The sequence below is a fragment of the Somniosus microcephalus genome, unplaced genomic scaffold (genome assembly GCF_052327205.1).
Source record: "Somniosus microcephalus isolate GS21.2 unplaced genomic scaffold, FLI_Smic_1.0 unresolved_chr1, whole genome shotgun sequence".
Lineage (NCBI taxonomy): Eukaryota > Metazoa > Chordata > Chondrichthyes > Squaliformes > Somniosidae > Somniosus > Somniosus microcephalus.
Window position 1 is genome coordinate 149,133,278 of NW_028225179.1, and position 22,174 is coordinate 149,155,451.

Consider the following 22,174-nt stretch of genomic DNA (forward strand, 5'->3'; position numbering starts at 1 on the left):
TAAAAGACACATCCATTATCTTAAAAACATATACGGGGCAGAAAGTATACCCCAAAGGAAAAATAAAGGTGCCTGTGGTATACAACGGCAAAGAAATACAAAAGTTGTATTTATACATTCTACAAGATGGTGGTCCACCGTTGTTCGGACGTGAATGGATAAGGAAGATACGTTTAGACTGGCACTCCATTCAGGCACTGACGGTGACCAGTAAGGAAAAAAACAAGGATGACATCATACCTGAACGATTAAAAGACATCTTGGCCAACGCCAAAGAAGTGATTCAAGAGAAACTAGGAACCTTGAAAGGCATCACCGCCTCAATAAAAGTGGAAGATGCAGCAATTCCAAAATTTTTTAAGGCAAGACCGGTGCCATACGCAATACGTCCGGCAGTCGAGGCAGAGCTGGAGAATTTGGAAAAGGCAGGCGTATTATCCAAAATAGATTGGAGCGAATGGGCAACACCCATCGTTCCAGTCATGAAAAAAGCATTGAAAAATAACTCTGAGGAACAGAGAAAAATTTGCATCTGTGGGGACTTTAAGGTGACTGTAAACCCGGTCCTTCACACGGTACAGTATCCTCTTCCGAGGATAGAAGATATTTTCGCCTCACTATCCGGAGGAAAACGTTTCACAAAAATTGACTTGGCACAGGCATATCTACAGATGGAGGTTGAGGAGACCTCTAAAAAGTATCTCACAATAAACACACACAAAGGCCTGTACCAGTACAATCGACTGGTTTTTGGAGTAGCATCAGCTCCAGCTATCTGGCAAAGAGCTATGGAGCAAGTCCTGCAAGGGATTCCAGGGACTCAGTGTTACCTAGACGACATCCTTATAACAGGAGAAAATGACAACGAGCACCTTGCCAATTTGGAGCAGGTGCTCACTAGGCTGAAAGAACGGGGCCTACGAGCAAATCGCCCCAAGTGCGAATTTTTCCAAAATCAGATATCATATTGTAGCCACATAATTAATAAGGAAGGGTTGCATAAGTCACCTGAAAAAATTGAAGCAGTTATAAAAGCCCCAGCACCTGAAAATGTTTCACAATTGAGGTCATTCCTGGGATTAATAAATTACTATCATAAATTTTTACCGAACTTATCAACTATTCTACACCCTCTTAATGATCTTCTACACACAGGAGTGATTTGGAAATGGAACGAAGACTGTAAATGTGCCTTCCATAAATGTAAAGACTTAATCACATCCGAGAAAATTTTGGCTCATTACAACCCATCACTACCAATCAGACTGGCGTGCGATGCATCCCCTTACGGCATAGGAGCGGTATTGTCCCATAGATTCCCTGATGGCTCGGAACGGCCGATAGCTTTTGCGTCACGCTCATTGAACTCAGCTGAGCGTAACTATTCCCAGATTGACAGGGAAGCACTCAGCCTGGTATGGGGAGTGAAGAAATTCAACCATTACCTACACGGGCAAAAATTTACCTTGCTGACTGACCATCAACCCCTCATCTCCATATTCAACCCTAAGAAAGGTGTCCCCATTATGACGGCACAAAGACTACAGAGGTGGTCCCTTTTTCTAGGGGCACACCAATACAACATTGAATACAAAGGATCAAAACAGCATGGGAATGCTGACGGTTTATCGCGCCTGCCGTTGCCAACGATAGAAGAGGCACCTACAGTAGACCCAGTAGAGATATTCCACTCTACCATAGTGGAATGTCTACCGGTGACAAATTCTGCCATTGAAAGGGAGACCAGAAATGACCCTACTCTCTCACGGGTCTACGATTTAACAATGAAGGGATGGCCAGCACATGGCGAACCACTGTTGCCAGCATTCTCGCAAAGAAGAGAACAGCTGTCAGTGTGCCGAGGAACCTTGATGTGTGGATCCAGAGTGGTGATTCCACCCAAACTCCAGGATAAAGTGCTAAAGGAGCTTCACGAGGGGCATCTGGGTGGAGTGAAAATGAAGAACCTAGCTAGAGCGTTTGTATGGTGGCCAGGTATCGATGGAGACATCGAAGACATGACCAAGAGCTGCCTAGGATGCCAGAAGGTCCAAAATGCTCCGCCACAGGCCCGTCTACATTCATGGGAGTGGCCCTCATCTCCCTGGCAAAGGGTGCACATCGACCTTGCTGGTCCACTTATGGACTCCATGTTCTTAATCGCAGTTGATGCACACTCCAGGTGGCCGGAGGTAATAAAGATGTCCTCCACCACCACGGAAAAAACCATCACAGTATTAAGGACCATATTTGCCAGGAATGGGCTGCCGGAACAGATATGTTCTGATAATGGACCGCAATTTGTGTCCGAAGAATTCAGAAAGTTCTTAAAGAACAATGGGGTAAAGCACTACACGTCCGCCCCATACCATCCCGCCACCAATGGATTGGCTGAAAGGTTTGTCCAGACCTTCAAGAAGGCCATAAAGGCCATGGGTAATGAAGACATAAAACTTCAGCACAAGGTGGATAACTTCTTATTTGCATATAGGAATGCAACACATATGGTTACAAACCAAACTCCCGCCATGATGTTCTACAATAGAAACCTAAGATGCCGGCTGGATTTGGTCAAGCCCAACATCCGAAGGGACGTGGAGAACCGGCAGTTTCAGGGCATGAATGAAAGGCCAACTAGGGCCTTCCAGATAGGCCAACCGGTTTTGGCCCGGGACTACCGTACCGAGAAATGGCAGCCTGGAACTATCTGCACACGACTAGGACCACTGATGTATACCGTGGACATCGGAGAAAGCATAATAAGGCGCCATGCTGACCAAATCATCAAATCATCCTAAAAGGGACAACCTATACCACCACTCTATACATCTAACGATGAAGTAGAGATACCCATATCTACCTCTGATTCGGTGATACTGGAACCCGATGAACCCGACACTGGCATTCAAGCCGAATCAGCCTTGCCAGAAGAACCTACTACACCACCAGAAACTACTACACCCCCGAGGCGTTATCCGGACCGAGTCAGGAAGCCTCCTGAGAGACTAACTTATAATTAATTAATACAGCAATGTATATTATTTTGCATATAACATGCAATTAATAATTACTTAAAAATATGATGAACTGGTTAACTAGAAGGGGAGGAATTGTGGTGTATGTGCCTTTAAGAGCCCCAGGTGTGCGTAATGCCGGTAATTGCCACTTGGGCTATATAAGCCTGTGTATTGTGTATACCCTTTAGAAGCCCCCCCCCAGACTTGCTTAGTAAATACCTATGAACCAACTCTTGTCTTCAGTGTCTTTATCTACACACGGACACTTCAGTGTGGAATTGACGTTTTCCAGTGACTCTAGAATCTGGTCAGCATGGCGTCTTACAATGCTCTCTCCAACATCCACGGTATACATTAGAGGTCCTTGCCATGTGCAGATCGTTCCTGGCTGCCATTTCTCTGTGCGGTAGTCCCGGGCCAAAACTGGTTGACCTATCTTAAAACTCCTGGTTGGCCTTTCATTCATATTCTGAAACTGCCTGTTCTCCACATCTCTTCGGACGTTTGGCTTAACCAAATCCAAGCGGCATCGTAGTCTTCGATTGAAGAACATCATGGCTGGAGTTTGGTTGGTAACTGCATGTGTCGCATTCCGGTAGGCAAACAAGAAGTTATCCACCTTGTGTTGTAGGGGTATGTCTTCATTACACATTGCCTTGATAGCCTTCTTGAATGTTTGAACGAACCTCTAAGCCAATCCATTGGTGGCTGGATGATATGGGGCGGATGTGTAATGCTTAACACCATTGTTCTTTAAGAACCTCCAGAACTCTTCAGACACAAGCTGTGGTCCATTGTCGGAGCAAATCTGTTCAGGCAGCCCATTTCTGGCGAATATGGTTCGTAAGACTGTGATAGTTTTTTCTGTGGCGGTTGAGGACATTTTTATTACCTCTGGCCACTTTGAGTGTGCATCCACCGCAATTAAAAACATCGAGTCCATAAATGGACCAACAAAATCAATGTGCACCCTTTGCCATGGAGATGAGGGCCACTCCCATGGGTGTAGAGGGGCTTGTGGTGGGGCGTTTTGGACCTTCTGGCATCCTGTACAGCTCTTGGTCATCTCTTCGATTTCTCTATCGATTCCCAGCCACCACACAAACGCTCTGGCTAAGTTCTTCATTTTTACCCCTCCCAGATGACCCTCATGAAGCTCATTGAGCACTCTATCCTTCAATTTGGGTGGAATTACTACTCTGGATCCACACATCAAGGTTCCTCGGCACACTGACAGCTGTTCTCTTCTCGGCAAGAATGCTGGCAACAGTGGTTCGCCATGTGCTGGCCATCCCTTCACCGTTAAATCATAGACCCTGGAGAGTGTCGGGTCATTTCGTGTTTCCTTTTCTATGTTTGCATTCGTCACAGGTAGACATTCGACTATGGTCGAGTGGAATGTCTCCACAGGATCCACTGCAGGTGCTTCTTCCACCGTCGGCAACGGTAGGCGCGACAATCCATCAGCATTCCCATGCTGTTTAGTTCCTTTGTACTCGATGTCATATTGGTGTGCCCCTAGGAAAAGGGACCACCTCTGTAGCTGTTGTGCTGTCATTATCGGGACGCCCTTCTGAGGGTTGAAAATGGAGACAAGAGGTTGATGCTCAGTTAGTAGAGTAAATTTCTGACCGTGCAGGTAGTGATTGAACTTCTTCACCCCCCACACCAGGCTGAGGGCCTTTCTGTCAATCTGGGCGTAGTTACGCTCGGCTGAAGTTAACGAGCGTGACACAAAAGCTATCGGCCTCTCTGAACCATCAAGGAGTTTATGTGACAGTACCGCTCCAATGCCGTAGGGAGACGCATCACACGCCAGTCTTATCGGTAGTGATCGGTTGTAGTGAGCCAATACTTCTCTTGAAGTGATTAGGTCTTTACTCTTCTGAAAAGCCCGCTTAACATTCATCGCTCCATTTCCATGCTACTCCAGTTTGTAGTAGGGCGTTCAGTGGGTGCAGAATTGTGGACAAATTCGGCAAAAACTTATGGTAGTAATTCACCAATCCTAGGAATGACCTCAGTTGCGACACATTTTCAGGCGCTGGAGCCTTAACTACCGCTTCAATTTTGTCAGGGGACTTATGTAACCCCTCTTCATCAATCACGTGGCCACAGGACGATATCTGTTTCTTTAACAACTCACACTTGGGGCGATTGGCTTGTAGCCCGTGTTCTCTTAGTCTAGTGAGCACCTGCTCTAGGTTGGCAAGGTGTTCACTGTCATTTTCACCTGTCACTAGGATGTCGTCCAAGTAACACTGAGTCCCCGGAATCCCTTGCAGGACTTGTTCCATCGCTCTTTGCCATATCGCCGGAGCTGATGCTACTCCAAATACCAGTCGATTATACTGGTAAAGACCTTTGTGAGTGTTTATTGTGAGATACTTCCTAAAGGATTCTTCAACCTCCATCTGCAAATATGCTTGTGCTAGGTCAATTTTTGTAAAACGCTTCCCTCCAGATAGTGAGGCGAAAATATCTTCTATCCTCAGAAGAGGATACTGTACTGTGTGAAGGACTGGGTGCACCGTCACCTTAAAGGCCCCACAGATGCGAACCTTCCTTGGCTCCTCAGACTTATTGTTTAACTTTTTTTCATGACAGGAACGATGGGTGTCGCCCACTCGCTCCAGTCTACCTTAGATAACAAGCCTGCATTCTCCAGATTCTCCAGCTCTGCCTTGACGGCTGGGCGAATTGCATACGGTACCGGTCTTGCTTTGAAAAACTTGGGAATTGCATTCTCTTCTATTTTTATCGAGGCGGTTATGCCTTTAAGAGTTCCCAGTTCTTGTTGAAATACCTCTTTAGCGTTAGCTAAGATTTTTGACAATCGTCCAGGTGTGACGTCGTCATTCTTTTTACCAGCCACAGTCAGTGCCTGAATGGAGTGCCAGTCTAAACTTATCTTTCTGATCCATTCACGTCCCAATAACGGTGGTCCACCATCTGGCACTATGTACAGATACAATTTCTGTATTTCTTTGCCGTTGCATTCGACAGGCACCCTTATTTTCCCTCTGGGGTATACTTTCTGCCCCGTATACGTCTTCAAGACAATGGATGTCTCTTTCAAGGGTATGTGTGAGAATAGCCGCTCATAGTCTTGTTGATTCATGATGGTCAGGGCTGATCCTGTATCCAATTCCATTTTGACTTGGGACCCTGCTATCGTGAGGGTGACCCAAATGGTTCAGTGATCCTCTTTTGCGATTACGTTGTGAAGTTTGAGACAGCTTAGTCTCTTGCTCCCGGATTCACTATCGCTCTTCTGGTCTTCGGAACTACTGTCCGTCATCTTTTGTACTTTCCTGTACTGTTCCTTAGTAGCCTTTTTGTTGTCGTTAGTCTTCTTTCCAGACCTGCAAACTCGTGCAATGTGTCCCATCTTTCTGCATTGCCTGCATATTTTGTCCTTGGACCAGCAGTCCTTCTGGTGATGGGTTGTTCTGCCGCAGCGATAACATTTTTCAAATCCCCGTGTCATTTAATGAGTGCCGTATTCCTGTGGCTTTTGCTGTATTTCCGCAGCTCCCCTTGCTGCTGCTTCGTACAATACTGCCAAGCTGAAAGCCTTATCCAGCGTCAGCTCTTTCTCTGAGAGTAAGCTCTTCTGGGTTCCTTCACTCAGGAGTCCACAGACAAATTTGGCCCGTAGAGTGTCTGTCAGTCCTGCTCCGAACTGGCAGTGCTTTGGTAGCTTGCGTAGTTCCGTAAGGTAATCAGCATTGTTCTCATCTTTATGCTGATTTCTCCTGTGGAATTTAAATCTTTCTGCTTTCAGCAGCAGTGTAGGATTTAGGTGTTCCTGTAGGATATCAACAATTTCATTAAAACTCTTCGCCATCGGTTTGGCTGGAGTGATCAGGTTCCGCAATAGGCCGTACGTTCTTGCACCCATTAAGTTTAGTAGTACCGATGCCTTTTTCTCATCGGCTACTTCGTTTGCCTTGCAATATACTTCGACTCTTTCCACATACGCGGTCCAGTCTTCTATTGCATTATCGAAGGCAGTGATAATGTCAGTCTTCGGCATCTTGGAAATCAAAGATTGCGCCTCCCGCGCTTTGCCTTCTTCCCTGATTGAGCAAAATGGTGCCTCCCGCGCTTTGCCTTCTTCCCCGCTGGATTAAGATGGCGCCTCCCGCGCTTTCTGTCTTCTCCGCTGCTGCTAGCGCTGTTGCTGGCGTTTTTATGCCTTGATGGCGACGCCCTATGGTCTTCGCGCACTTCCCCCCCGCACTGCTGCTAACGCCGCTCTCCGCGGTCCCCGTGGCAAACTGCAGCTCCTCGCGGCTTTCTGCGCTTCTAATTTCTTTTATTTTCCCGTCGTCAGAGCAAACCCTACGGGACACTTTCCTCCCTCTTCTCGGGTCTGTACGCTGCCCGGCTTCGTAGCACCGGCAGCGCCCTGTATGCTCCACCCCCTCTCTCTCTCTCTCTCTCTCTCTCCTCTTCCCGACAACGCTGCTCGGCCCCATTGAAAAGCCACCCGATCGAGCTCTAGCCCGCCGCAGCCCAGGAAGGATCAGTGTACTACCTGCCACCAGCCCGATTAGCTGGAACACCACAGACAGGATAACCAAGCCCCACTCTCGACAGCCTCTCCTGCAAATCTTCAAATCCGATGAATCAGAGGCGGTTGCCCACGGTCGACGCCCGTTTCTTCTGCTTGTTTTTTTTTCCTTCTGGCCTCGACCTCTGACAACTTTGCTTCAGGGATGGATCCCCATGAGGTGGTGCAGGCTGTAGGTAAGTTCGGATCTGCTCATCACCAGTATTATGTCCGTGTGTAATTGAGAAACGGACTGCAGGAGTTGGTTACAGCAGGTGTTTACTGAGTGGAGACAAAACTGTAACTACTATGCAAAGTTACTACACAGGCTTATATACAGGGGTGGTCACTACTGGTACTGCAGTATACAGGGGCTGCAGAATATAGTTCCTTCTGCAAAGTACATACACTAAACAGGTGATCAATGTATGAATATCAGGCGGTGTGTATAACAGGTGATCAATGCATGAATATCAGGCGGAGTGTATAACAGGTGATCAATGTACGAATATCAGGCGGGGTGTATAACAGGTGATCAATGTACGAATATCAGGCGGGGTGTAGAACAGGTGATCAATGTACGAATATCAGGCGGGGTGTATAACAGGTGATCAATGTATGAATATCAGGCGGGTGTATAACAGGTGATCAATATATGAATATCAGGCGGGGTGTATAACAGGTGATCAATATACGAATATCAGGACGTGTGTATAACAGGTGATCAATGTACGAATATCAGGTGGGGTGTATAACAGGTGATCAATGTACAAATATCAGTCGGGGTGTATAATATGTGATCAATGTACGAATATCAGGCGGGGTGTGTAACAGGAGATCAATGCACGAATATCAGGCGGGCTGTATAAAAGATGATGACTGTACGAATATCAGGCGGGTTGTATAACAGGTGATCAATGTATGAAAATCAGGCCGCGTGTATAACAGTTGATAAATGTACAAATATCAGACGGGGTGTATAACAGGGGATCAACACATGATTATCAGGTGGGGTGTAGAACAGGTGATCAATCTACGAATATCAGGCGGCGTGTATAACAGGTGATCAATGTACGAATATCAGGCGGCGTGTATAACAGGTGATCAATGTACCAATATCAGGCGGGCTGTACAACAGGTGATCAATGTTCGAATATCAGGCAAGTGTATAACAGCTGATCAATGTACGAATATCCTACCTGGTGTATAACAGGTGATCAATATATGAATATCAGGCGGGGTGTATAACAGGTGATCAATATATGAATTTCAGGCGGGGTGTATAACAGGTGATCAATGTACGAATATCAGGCGGTGTATGTAACAGGAGATCAATGCACGAATATCAGGTGGGGTGTATAAAAGGTGATCAACACATGAATATAAGGAGGGGTGTATAAAAGGTGATCAATATATGAATATCAGTCAGGGTGTATAACAGGTGATCAACACATGAATATCAGGCGGGGTGTATAACAAATGATCAATGAATGAATATCAGGCGGGGTGTATAACAGGTGATCAATGCACGAATATCAGGCGGGGTGTATAACAGGAGATCAATGTACGAATATCAGGCGGGGTGTAGAACAGGTGATCAATGCATGAATATCAGTCGGGGTGCAGAACAGGTGATCAATGCACGAATATCAGGCAGGGTGTACAACAGGTGATCAATCTTCGAATATCAGGCAGGGAGTATAACAGGTGATCAATGTGCAAATATCAGGCGGGATGTATGACAGGTGATCAATGCATGAATATCAGGCGGGGTGTAGGACAGGTGATCAATGCATGAATATCAGCCGGGGTGCATAACAGGTGATCAATGTATGAATATCAGGCGGGGTGTATAAAAGGCGAGCAATGTACGATTATCAGGCGGGGTGTATAACAGGTGATCAATGCACGAATATCAGGCAGGGTGTATAACAGGTGAGCAATGTATGAATATAAGGCAGGGTGTATAACAGTTGATCAATCTACGAATATCAGGTGGGGTGTATAACAGGCGATCAATGCACGAATACCAGGTGCGGTGTATAACAGGCGATCAATGTATGAATATCAGGCCGGGTGTATAGCAGCTGATCAATATAGGAATATTAGGCGGGGTGTATAACAGGTGATCAATATATGAATCTCAGGCGGGGTGTATAACAGGTGATCAATATATGAGTATCAGACGGGGTGTATGACAGGTGATCAATGTACAAATATCAGGCGGGCTGTGTAACAGGAGATCAATGCACGAATATCATGCGGGGTATATAACAGGTGATCAATGTGCGAATATCAGGCGGGGTGTATGATAGGTGATCAATGCACGAATGTCAGGCGGGTTGTATAACGGGTGATTAATGTATGAATATCAGGCGGGGTGTGTAACAGGTGATCAATGTACGAATATCATGCGGGGTGTATAACAGGTGATCAATGTATGAATATCAGGTGGGGTGTATAACAGGTGATCAATGCACGAATATCAGGGGGGTGCAAAACAGGTGATCAATGCATGAATATCAGGCGGGGTGTATAACAGGTGATCAACACATGAATATCAGGCGGGGTGTAAAACACGTGATCAATATATGAATATCAGCCGGGGTGTAGAACAGGTGATCAATGCATGAATATCAGGCGGGGTGCATAACAGGTGATCAACACATGAATATCAGGTGGGGTGTATAACAGCTGATCAATGTACGAATATCAGGCGGGGTGTATAACAGATGATCAATGCATGAATATCAGGCGGTGTGTATAACAGATGATCAATGCATGAATATAAGGCCGGGTGTATAACAGGTGATTAATGCACGAATATCAGGTGGGGTGTATATCAGCAGATCAATGTGCGAATATCAGACGGGGTTTATGACAGGTGATCAATGTACGAATATCAGTCCGAGCGTATAACAGGTGATCAATGTATGAATATCAGGCGGGGTGTATAACAGGTGACCAATGTACGAATACCAGGCGGGGTGTATAACAGGTAATCAACACATGAATATCAGGCGTGGTGTATAACAGGTGATCAACACATGAATATCAGGCGGGGTGTATAACAGGTGATCAATGTATGAATATCAGGTGGGGTGTATAACAGGTGATCAATGTATGAATATCAGGCGGGGTGTATAACAGTTGATCAATGCACGAATATCAAGCAGGGTGCATAACAGGAGATCAATGTACGAATATCGGTCGGGGTGTCTAACATGTGATCAATGCACGAATATCAGGTGGGGTGTATAACAGGTGATCAATGCACGAATATCAGGCAGGGTGTATAACAGGTGACCAATGTACGAATATCAGGCGGGGTGTATAACAGGTGATCAATGCACGAATATCAGGCGGGGTGTATAACAGATGATCAATGCATGAATATCAGGCGGGGTGCAAAAAAGGTGATCAATGCATGAATATCACGCGGGGTGTATAACAGGTGATTAATGTACGAATATCAGGCGGGGTGTATAACAAGTGATCAATGTACGAATATCAGGCGGGGTGTATAACAGGCGATCAATGCATGAATATCAGGCGGGGTGTATAACAGATGATCAATGCATGAATATCAGGCGGGGTGCAAAAAAGGTGATCAATGCATGAATATCACGCGGGGTGTATAACAGGTGATTAATGTACGAATATCAGGCGGGGTGTATAACAAGTGATCAATGTACGAATATCAGGCGGGGTGTATAACAGGTGATCAATGCATGAATATCAGGCGGGGTGTATAACAGCTAATCAATGTACGAATATCAGGCGGGGTGTATAACAGATGATCAATGCATGAATATAAGGCCGGGTGTATAACAGGTGATTAATGCACGAATATCAGGTGGGGTGTATATCAGCAGATCAATGTATGAATATCAAGCGGGGTGTATAACAGGTGACCAATTCATGAATATCAGGCCGGGTGTATAACAGGTGATCAATGTACGAACATCAGGCGGGTGTATAACAGGTGATCAATGCACGAATATCAGGCAGGGTGTATAACAGGTGACCAATGTACGAATATCAGGCGGGGTGTATAACAGGTAATCAACACATGAATATCAGGCGGGGTGTATAACAGGTGATCAACACATGAATATCAGGCGGGGTGTATAACAGATGATCAATGTACGAATAAAAGGCGGGGTGTATAACAGATGATCAATGCATGAATATCAGGCGGGGTGTACAACAGTTGATCAATGCACGAATATCGCGTGGGGTGTATAACAGGTGAGCAATGCACGAATATCAGGCGGGATGTATAACAGGTGATCAATGTACGAATATCAGGTGGGGTGTATAACAGGTGATCAATGTATGAATATCAGGCGGGGTGTATAACAGTTGATCAATGCATGAATATCAAGCAGGGTGCATCACAGGAGATCAATGTACGAATATCGGTCGGGGTGTATAACATGTGATCAATGCACGAATATCAGGTGGGGTTTATAACAGGTGATCAATGTATGAATATCAGGCGGGGTGTATAACAGGTGATCAATGCACGAATATCAGGCGGGGTCTATAACAGGAGATCAATGTATGAATATCAGGTGGGGTGTATAAAAGGTGACCAATGCATGAATATCAGGCAGGGTGTATAACAGGTGACCAATGTATGAATATCTGTCGGGGTGTATAACAGGTGATCAATGCACGAATATCAGACGGGGTGTATGACAGGTGATCAATGTACAAATATCAGGCGGGGTGTGTAACAGGAGATCAATGCACGAATATCATGCGGGGTATATAACAGGTGATCAATGTACGAATATCAGGTGGGGTGTATAACAGGTGATCAATGTATGAATATCAGGCGGGGTGTATAACAGTTGATCAATGCACGAATATCAAGCAGGGTGCATCACAGGAGATCAATGTATGAATATCGGTCGGGGTGTATAACATGTGATCAATGCACGAATATCAGGTGGGGTTTATAACAGGTGATCAATGTATGAATATCAGGCGGGGTGTATAACAGGTGATCAATGCACGAATATCAGGCGGGGTCTATAACAGGAGATCAATGCACGAATATCAGACGGGGTGTATAACAAGAGATCAATGTACGAATATCAGGCGGGGTGTATAACAGGTGATCAATGCACGAATATCAGGCGGGTTGTATAACAGGTGATCAATGTAGGAATATCAGGCGGGGTGTATAAAAGATGATCAATGTACGAATATCAGGCGGGGTGTATAACAGATGATCAATGCATGAATATCAGGAAGGGTGTATAAAAGGTGATCAATGTACGACTATCATGCGGGGTGTATAACAGGTGATCAATGCACGAATATCAGGCGGGGTGTATAAAAGGTGATCAATGTAGGAATATCAGGCGGGTTGTATAACAGGTGATCAATGTACGAATATCAGGCGGGGTTTATAACAGGTGATCAATGGGCGAAAATCAGGCGCTGTGTATAACAGGTAATCAATGCATGAATATCAGGCGGATTGTATAACAGGTGATCAATGCATGAATATCAGGTGGAGTGCAAAACAGGTGATCAATATATGAATATCAGGCGGGGTGTATAACAGGAGATCAATGTACGAATATCAGGTGGGCTGTATAACAGGAGATCAATGTACGAATATCAGGTGGGGTGTATAATAGGAGATCAATGTACGAATATCAGGTGGGGTGTATAACAGGTGATCAATGTAGGAATATCAGGTGGGGTGTATAGAAGGTGACCAATGTACGAATATGAGGCAGGGTGTATAACAGGTGATCAATGCACGAATATCAGGCGGGGTGTATAACAGGTGACCAATGTATGAATATCAGGCGGGGTGTATAACACGTGATCAATGCACGAATATCAGGCAGGGTGTATAACAGATGACCAATGTACGAATATCAGGCGGGGTGTATAACAGGTGATCAATGCACGAATATCAGGCAGGGTGTATAACAGATGACCAATGTACGAATATCAGGCGGTGTGTATAACAGGTGATCAATGCACGAATATCAGGCAGGTTGTATAACAGATGACCAATGTACGAATATCAGGCAGGGTGTATAACAGGTGATCAATGCACGAATATCAGGCAGGGTGTATAACAGATGACCAATGTACGAATATCAGGCGGTGTGTATAACAGGTGATCAATGCACGAATATCAGGCAGGTTGTATAACAGATGACCAATGTACGAATATCAGGCGGGGTGTATAACAGGTGATCAATGGGCGAATATCAGGCGGGGTGTATAACAGATGATCAATGCATGAATATCAGGCGGGGTGCAAAACAGGTGATCAATGCATGAATATCACGCGGGGTGTTAAACAGGTGATCAACACATCAATATTAGGCGGGGTGTAAAACACGAAATCAATATATGAATACCAGTCGGGTGTATAACAGGTGATCAATGCATGAATATCAGGTGGGAAGTATAACATGTGATCAATGTATGAATATCAGGTGGGGTGTATAAAAGGAGATCAATGTACGAATATCAGGCGGGGTGTATAACAGGTGATCAATGCACGAATATCAGGTGGGTTGTATAACAGGTGATCAATGTAGGAATATCAGGCGGGGTGTATAAAAGGTGATCAATGTACGAATATCAGGCGGGGTGTATAACAGATGATCAATGCATGAATATCAGGAAGGGTGTATAACAGGTGATCAATATATGAATACCAGACGGGGTGTATAACAGGTGATCAATGGGCGAATATCAGGCGGGGTGTATAACAGATGATCAATGCATGAATATCAGGCGGGGTGCAAAACAGGTGATCAATGCATGAATATCAGGCGGGGTGTATAACAGGTGATCAACACATGAATACCAGGCGGGATGTATAACAGGTGATCAATGTAGGAATATGAGGTGGGGTGTATAATAGGAGATCAATGTATGAATATCAGGTGGGGTGTATAACAGTTGATCAATGTATGAATGTCAGGCGGGGTGTATAACAGGTGATCAACACATGAATACCAGGCGGGGTGTATAACAGGTGATCAATGTAGGAATATCAGGTGGGGTGTATAAAAGGTGACCAATGTACGAATATGAGGCAGGGTGTATAACAGGTGATCAATGCACGAATATCAGGCAGGGTGTATAACAGGTGACCAATGTATGAATATCAGGCGGGGTGTATAAATGGTGATCAATGCACGAATATCAGGCAGGGTGTAAAACAGATGACCAATGTACGAATATCAGGCGGGGTGTATAACAGGTGATCAATGCACGAATATCAGGCGGGGTGTATAACAGGTGATCAATGGGCGAATATCAGGCGGGGTGTATAACAGGTGATCAATGTATGAATATCAGGCGGGGTGTATAACAGATGATTAATGCATGAATATCAGGCAGGGTGTATAACAGGTGATTAATGTATGAATATCAGGTGGGGTGTATAACAGGTGATCAACACATCAATATCAGGCGGGGTGTAATACACGTAATCAATATATGTATACCAGTCGGGGTGTATAACAGGTGATCAATGTATGAATATCAGGTGGGGTGTATAACAGGAGATCAATGTACGAATATCAGGTGGGGTGTATAACAGGAGATCAGTGTACGAATATCAGGCGGGGTGTATAACAAGTGATCAAAGCACGTATATTAGGCGGGGTGTTTAACAGGTGAACTACACATGAATATCAGGTGGGAAGTATAACAGGTGATCAATGTATGAATATCAGGTGGGGTGTATAACAGGAGATCAATGTACGAATATCAGGTGGGGTGTATAACAGGAGATCAGTGTACGAATATCAGGCGGGGTGTATAACAAGTGATCAAAGGACGTATATTAGGCGGGTGTTTAACAGGTGAACTACACATGAATATCAGGTGGGAAGTATAACAGGTGATCAATGTATGAATATCAGGTGGGGTGTATAACAGGAGATCAATGTACGAATATCAGGTGGGGTGTATAACAGGAGATCAGTGTACGAATATCAGGCGGGGTGTATAACAAGTGATCAAAGCACGTATATTAGGCGGGGTGTTTAACAGGTGAACTACACATGAATATCAGGTGGGAAGTATAACAGGTGATCAATGTATGAATATCAGGTGGGGTGTATAACAGGAGATCAATGCACGAATATTAGGCGGGGTGTATAACAGGAGATCAATGTACGAATATCAGGCGGGGTGTATAACAGGTGATCAATGCACGAATATCAGGCGGGTTGTATAACAGGTGATCAATGTAGGAATATCAGGCGGGGTGTATAAAAGGTGATCAATGTACGAATATCAGGCGGGGTGTATAACAGATGATCAATGCATGAATATCAGGAAGGGTGTATAAAAGGAGATCAATGTACGAATATCAGGCGGGGTGTATAACAGGTGATCAATATATGAATATCAAACGGGATGTACAACAGGTGATCAGTGCACGAATATCAGGCGGGGTGTATAACAGGTGATCAATGGGCGAATATCAGGTGGGGTGTATAACAGGTGATCAATGTATGAATGTCAGGCGGGGTGTATAACAGGTGATCAACACATGAATACCAGGCGGGGTGTATAACAGGTGATCAATGTAGGAATATCAGGTGGGGTGTCTAACAGGTGATCAATGCACGAATATCAGGCAGGGTGTATAACAGGAGATCAATGCACGAATATTAGGCGGGGTGTATAACAGGAGATCAATGTACGAATATCAGGCGGGGTGTATAACAGGTGATCAATGCACGAATATCAGGCGGGTTGTATAACAGGTGATCAATGTAGGAATATCAGGCGGGGTGTATAAAAGGTGATCAATGTACGAATATCAGGCGGGGTGTATAACAGATGATCAATGCATGAATATCAGGAAGGGTGTATAAAAGGAGATCAATGTACGAATATCAGGCGGGGTGTATAACAGGTGATCAATATATGAATATCAAACGGGATGTATAACAGGTGATCAGTGCACGAATATCAGGCGGGGTGTATAACAGGTGATCAATGGGCGAATATCAGGTGGGGTGTATAACAGGTGATCAATGTATGAATGTCAGGCGGGGTGTATAACAGGTGATCAACACATGAATACCAGGCGGGGTGTATAACAGGTGATCAATGTAGGAATATCAGGTGGGGTGTCTAACAGGTGATCAATGCACGAATATCAGGCAGGGTGTATAACAGGTGATCAATGCACGAATATCAGGCAGGGTGTATAACAGGTGACCAATGTACGAATATCAGGCGGGGTGTATAACAGGTGATCAATGTATGAATACCAGGCGGGGTGTATAACAGATGATCAATGCATGAATATCACGCGGGGTGTATAACAGGCGATCAACACATGAATATCAGGCGGGGTGCAAAACAGGTGATTAATGCATGAATATCAGGCAGGGTGTATAACAGGTGATCAACACATGAATACCAGGCGGGGTGTATAACAGGTGATCAATGTAGGAATATCAGGTGGGGTGTATAACAGGAGATCAATGTACGAATATCAGGCGGCGTGTATAACAGGTGATCAGTGTACGAATATCAGGCGGGTGTTTAACAGGTGATCAATATATGAATATCAGGCGGGGTGTATAACAGGTGATCAATACATGAATATCAGGCCGGGTGTATAACAGGTGATCAATGCACGAATATCAGGCGGGGTGTATAACAGGTGATCAATGTACAAGTATCAGGCGGGGTGTATAACAGGTGATCAATACATGAATATCAGGCGCGGAGCATAACAGGTGATCAATACATGAACATCAGGCGGGGTGTATAACAGGTGATCAATGCACGAACAGGCGGGGTGTATAACAGGTGATCATTGCACGAATATCAGGCGGGGTGTATAACAGGTGATCATTGCACGAATATCAGGCAGGGTGTGTAACAGGTGAGCAATGTACGAATATCAGGCAGGGTGTATAACATGTGATCAATGCACGAATATCAGGCGCGGTGTGTAACAGGTGAGCAATGTACGAATATCAGGCAGGGTGTAAAACAGGTGATCAATGTACGAATATCAGGCGGGGTGTATAACAGGTGATCAATGCACGAATATCAGGCAGGGTGTGTAACAGGTGAGCAATGTACGAATATCAGCCGGGGTGTATAACATGTGATCAATGCACGAATATCAGGCGGGGTGTATAACAGTTGCTCAATACATGAATATCGGGGTGTTTAACAGGCAGTCGATGCGATATCGTCCCTTTTATACACCATTATTATTACAGCCCAAATTTAGTGTATTTAGCTCAATTGCCGACTCCTAAAGCAGCTCCTGGCTTACATTATTAGGTAACATAGTCATATTGTCAATAGCTGCTGTACTATTTGAAATTTGAAATTTGGAAAGCAAAGTCTATATAGTTAACCTGCAGGTATAGGAACAAATACCTGGCCATTTGGAAGAATGCTTATATTTGGTTTAGGGACCCCCAAACAGTGCAAATGTATACTGGTTAAAGTTCAATAGCAGACAAGTATGTGTCAAGTGGAAGGATTATCTATTTAATTGTCTCATTTAGTATACATATATTTTCTTTTTGAAAACAAACTGTGAATGCAAAAAGGAGACGCATTGAAACGGTGTCTTCCTACCCAGTGTTTTGTTGATGCTTTTTTTGATCCCATCGGGCACTGATATGTGCTGAATCTCACAAGAATAGACAGAGCCCAGTTTCCACTCTTGGGCAGACGTGATCAGCTCGCTTCTAGAACAATAGGTGCCGTTTATATTTAGAATCGGCTCATAGCTCTTGATGTCGGTAACCACTGGACTGCCGTCAACGAACCACCGGAAGGAAATTTCCGCCGGGAAAAAGCCAGCCGCCAGGCAGACGAGTGTCGCCTTCGCCGTCATGTCGATCTCTTCAAATGTCGGTGGTAAAACGTATACCATTGGTGACACTGGATATTGCTCTATATCAATCACCAATCACACAGGTGTTATCAAATTAACATAGCATCCTATCGCGAATGACCGAATACAAAATAAACACTTGCATGTCAGGGGGCAATTTTAACCTAACCCGCCCATCAGAAACTGACGCTGGTTCAACACCCCGTCTGCTTTTATTCTCCATTGAAATCCATAGAAAGTAACATTGGGTGTGGTGTAAAACTGGCATTACACCCGATCCTGTGGGTCTGCCACCTGGCAGGTTTAAGTTGAAACTGCGCCCGTAATGATTCGTCCACACACGCAAAATGGGGAGACGTGTTTAACTCATAGCGCATCCGATATCGCCTGTTTCACACTAAGTTAAATTACTCCCACTACGTGCCAGTGGACTGGACTTCATTAGAGCTCACCTTTCCAAAATATCGACCCTGCTGACGTCCCATTATGGAATCGAGTGACTTCGTAAATAAGTCCCGTGTCCGGGACCCAGCCACTTTCCCTCGCAACCAGCCCTCTATGTAAAGAAATGCTTCCTAATAAACTTGCCCTACACAGGCCTTGTCACGTTTCAGATTGTTCGACCGCCCAATTCCAGAACCAGTTATCATCCAGTGATAGTCTGAAAGAAGGGGTTGACAGGTGGAACGTGTGCGCAGGAGAGGCAGCGCGTGCGCATCGAACTTACGTTTTTTCTGCAGGTTTCTCCGGGAGGGTAAGTCTCCAGCAGTTACACTTTTAAAAAGCAGGCGCAAGGCCTGCTTTTAACAAGGTAAGTGATGAATTAATTAAAATTAAAACATTTTTTCCACAGGTTTATTATTTTTAAATACTTTAAAGAAAGGTAAGTTTATTTTTAGCCCTGTTAGAAAATGTAATTAATTTTTTCAAAAATTTAAATTGTTTAAAAGTTATTTCATGTAATTTATAGTTATTTTAAAAAAGTGATGTTTTTTTTACATTTATTTGAAGTCTTAGTGATGTTTTGGGGCTTATAGTATTTATAGGTTTGACAGGTCCTGTCAAACTTATGACTGAAGCATTCCCTGCTACCATTGGCTCTCCATGGCCCACATGATCCCAGGGGACACATCAAACTAACTGCGCCCCTGGGATATGCAAGAATTGCACGCCGGTAGTTGGAGGAGGCCCAAGATCAGAATCCCACAGCACAACGGCCAGCGCGCTAGATTCGTGCAGGTCGGGGGCTTGCACCCGTGGGAAGCCCCCGACCCGAATTTCTGGGCCAATAACGTTGCTTTAAAACAGACAAGGGGGCCCATTGGGATTGGAGTTCAACTTGGGCCGTAGTGCAAAATGGGGCGGTATGGAATCGGCTGCTCGGTATGCGCCCCGCCCGATTTTCGGTGTCATTGAAGTCAATTAGAACTGAATATCGGGTGGGGAGTCCGCCCGTTTTCTACCCCAAATGATCTTAAAAGAATCGGTGTTTAACTTACCAGTATTACTTATGTGCTTGGTGACTGGTGTAGGGAGCGTTCCATGTGATACTTGGCAACTGTGAATGGAGCCTTTGATCCACTGAATTGGAGCAATTATCAGCTTACTGATCTTAGTGTAGGTGTCGTTGGCACCTAATAGGGAAGCAGAATGCGAGACCCCCGAATCAACCCGATTACCATCCACGTACCAGGAAATCGAAAGATTATCTGGGTAAAAGTTTTCCGCCACGCAGAGCAGTACAATGTTCTGCTGCTGAAAGATGTCCTCAGGGTGCGGATTGGGGAAATAAACCAGTGGAGATGACGGCGAGGAAGCTGAAACAGAAAGAATACTTTAACCCATCCACCAGCAACCACGTGGAAATGAAACCTGACTCAAATATTGACAACTTTTACTGTGCCCAGCTTGGATTTATCAACCTTCCGGACTCAACATTGGGTTGAACAATTTCAGATCATAACCACTGCCCCCATATTTTTGGACGGCAACTGTTGCTGATCATTCTGATATTACCATTTACACCTCTTCTAGACCCATCTTTTGATTCTTTACCTGTATCATTACCACCTCCTTTTGCTTCGTACAATCATTCCTTTTGTCATTTAATCTCTCCTGCCCTCCACCCTAGCACAGACCTTCCCTTTTGGTCTTTCCTCCCCTCCCTCCCTCCCTCCCTCCCTCCCTCCCTCCCTCCCCTCCCTTTCCCTGCCCCTGCACTTGCTTTAAACCTATTGCATCTCCAACGTTTTCCAGTTCTGACGAAAGGTCATTGACCGGAAACATTAACTCTGTTTCTCTCTCCACAGATGCTGCCTGACCTGCTGAGCATTTCCAGCATTTTCTGTTTTGATTTCCGATTTCCAGCATCCGCAGTATTTTGCTTTTGGATTTATCCCTTATGTTCAATGACAAAAAGATGACTGCACATCAACATATAATTTCTATTAAACCTGGACTCTCCCTGACAGCTTTGGATGTAAATGCACTGTGTGACGTGGCACTAAATCAGATCAAAGAGGCCCCAGGAGGTCTCCTTGCACCCTGGCAGAGTTACCTTAATTCAACCTGTGCAGGCACCGCAACTGATCAGAAGGGGCGAAATCAGCCACAGTACTCAGTCCTGGTCATTGTTAAGTGACCCGACCCCTAAAATTGCTCTACTGTGCCTCTCTACCTCTCTCTCCTCCTTTAAGATGCTCCTTAAAACCTACCTCTTTGACCAAGCTTTTGGTCATCTGTCCCGCTATCTCCATCTGTGGCTCGGTTTCAAAAATGTTTTTATTGGTAATGTTCTTGTTAAGCGCCTTGGGATATTTTGCTACGTTAAATGCGCTATATAAAAGGTAATTTTTTGTTGGTGAAAAGGGCAGGATCAGATTCTGGTATGGGAGGAGGTGGGTCGGTTTAAGTAGGAACAGGGAGTCGGCCATTCAGCCCCTTGAGCCTGTTCCACCATTCAATTGGCTGATTTATCATCAGCGGAAAGGAAACTCATGTGGTTTCCACAATGAGCAGCCTACAAATTTTTTGAATAGAGCTATAAGGTAGGAGAACAAGTTGTTTGTAATTACATTCCTAAAAAAAAATTCTTGGTCAATATTTGGCATCTCCAGTACATGTCACTAAGAGGTGTAATGGGGTAATTATGTAATATAAGATTCCCATAGTAACGTATGCTATATAGTTAGTGCACATTCTCTCAATAGTTGTTAACAATCTAATTTCTACTGAAGTTATTAAATGAGATTTATGGTGAATTATCACTTTTATTGTATTTAGGTGGATACATATTCAAGCACACATACGTACAAAGATAAATAGATACATACATAAATAGATAGAGAGAAGCACAGATACATACATTCATGACAGAAAGAACTTGCCTAGAAATTCATCACGTGCGGTGGCGCAAGCGGACATTATCGATCGGCCGCCCGTTAGACGCAGCATCTGATATTCCGTTCAATTACAGTCAATGGGACTGAATATCAGACGCTGCGTATAACGGGCGGCCAATCGATACCACCCATTATGTGCCACCGCCCGAGACATATTTCTACCTCCGTGTATTTATATAGCGCCTTCCACCTCCACAGGACTTCACAAAACAATGCCCAACCCATTAGGTACTTCTTGATGTGTGTTTGTTTAGTGGCCAAACTGGAAGTTAATGTTGTGCACTGTATGGTCCTACAGACAGCAAATTCAATAAAT

The 22,174-nt window shown here is 44.7% G+C and overlaps 1 gene segment (V, D, J or C); it reads right to left on the reverse strand.

Moving 5' to 3' along the window:
• Positions 1 to 22,174, reverse strand: part of LOC147096230 (Ig gamma-2A chain C region-like) — a 49,539-nt gene that overhangs the window by 24,722 nt on the left and 2,643 nt on the right. Inside the window, 2 exon segments of the C gene segment in view lie at positions 18,196 to 18,516; positions 19,957 to 20,274. Of these exon segments, the coding sequence occupies positions 18,196 to 18,516; positions 19,957 to 20,274 (639 nt within the window).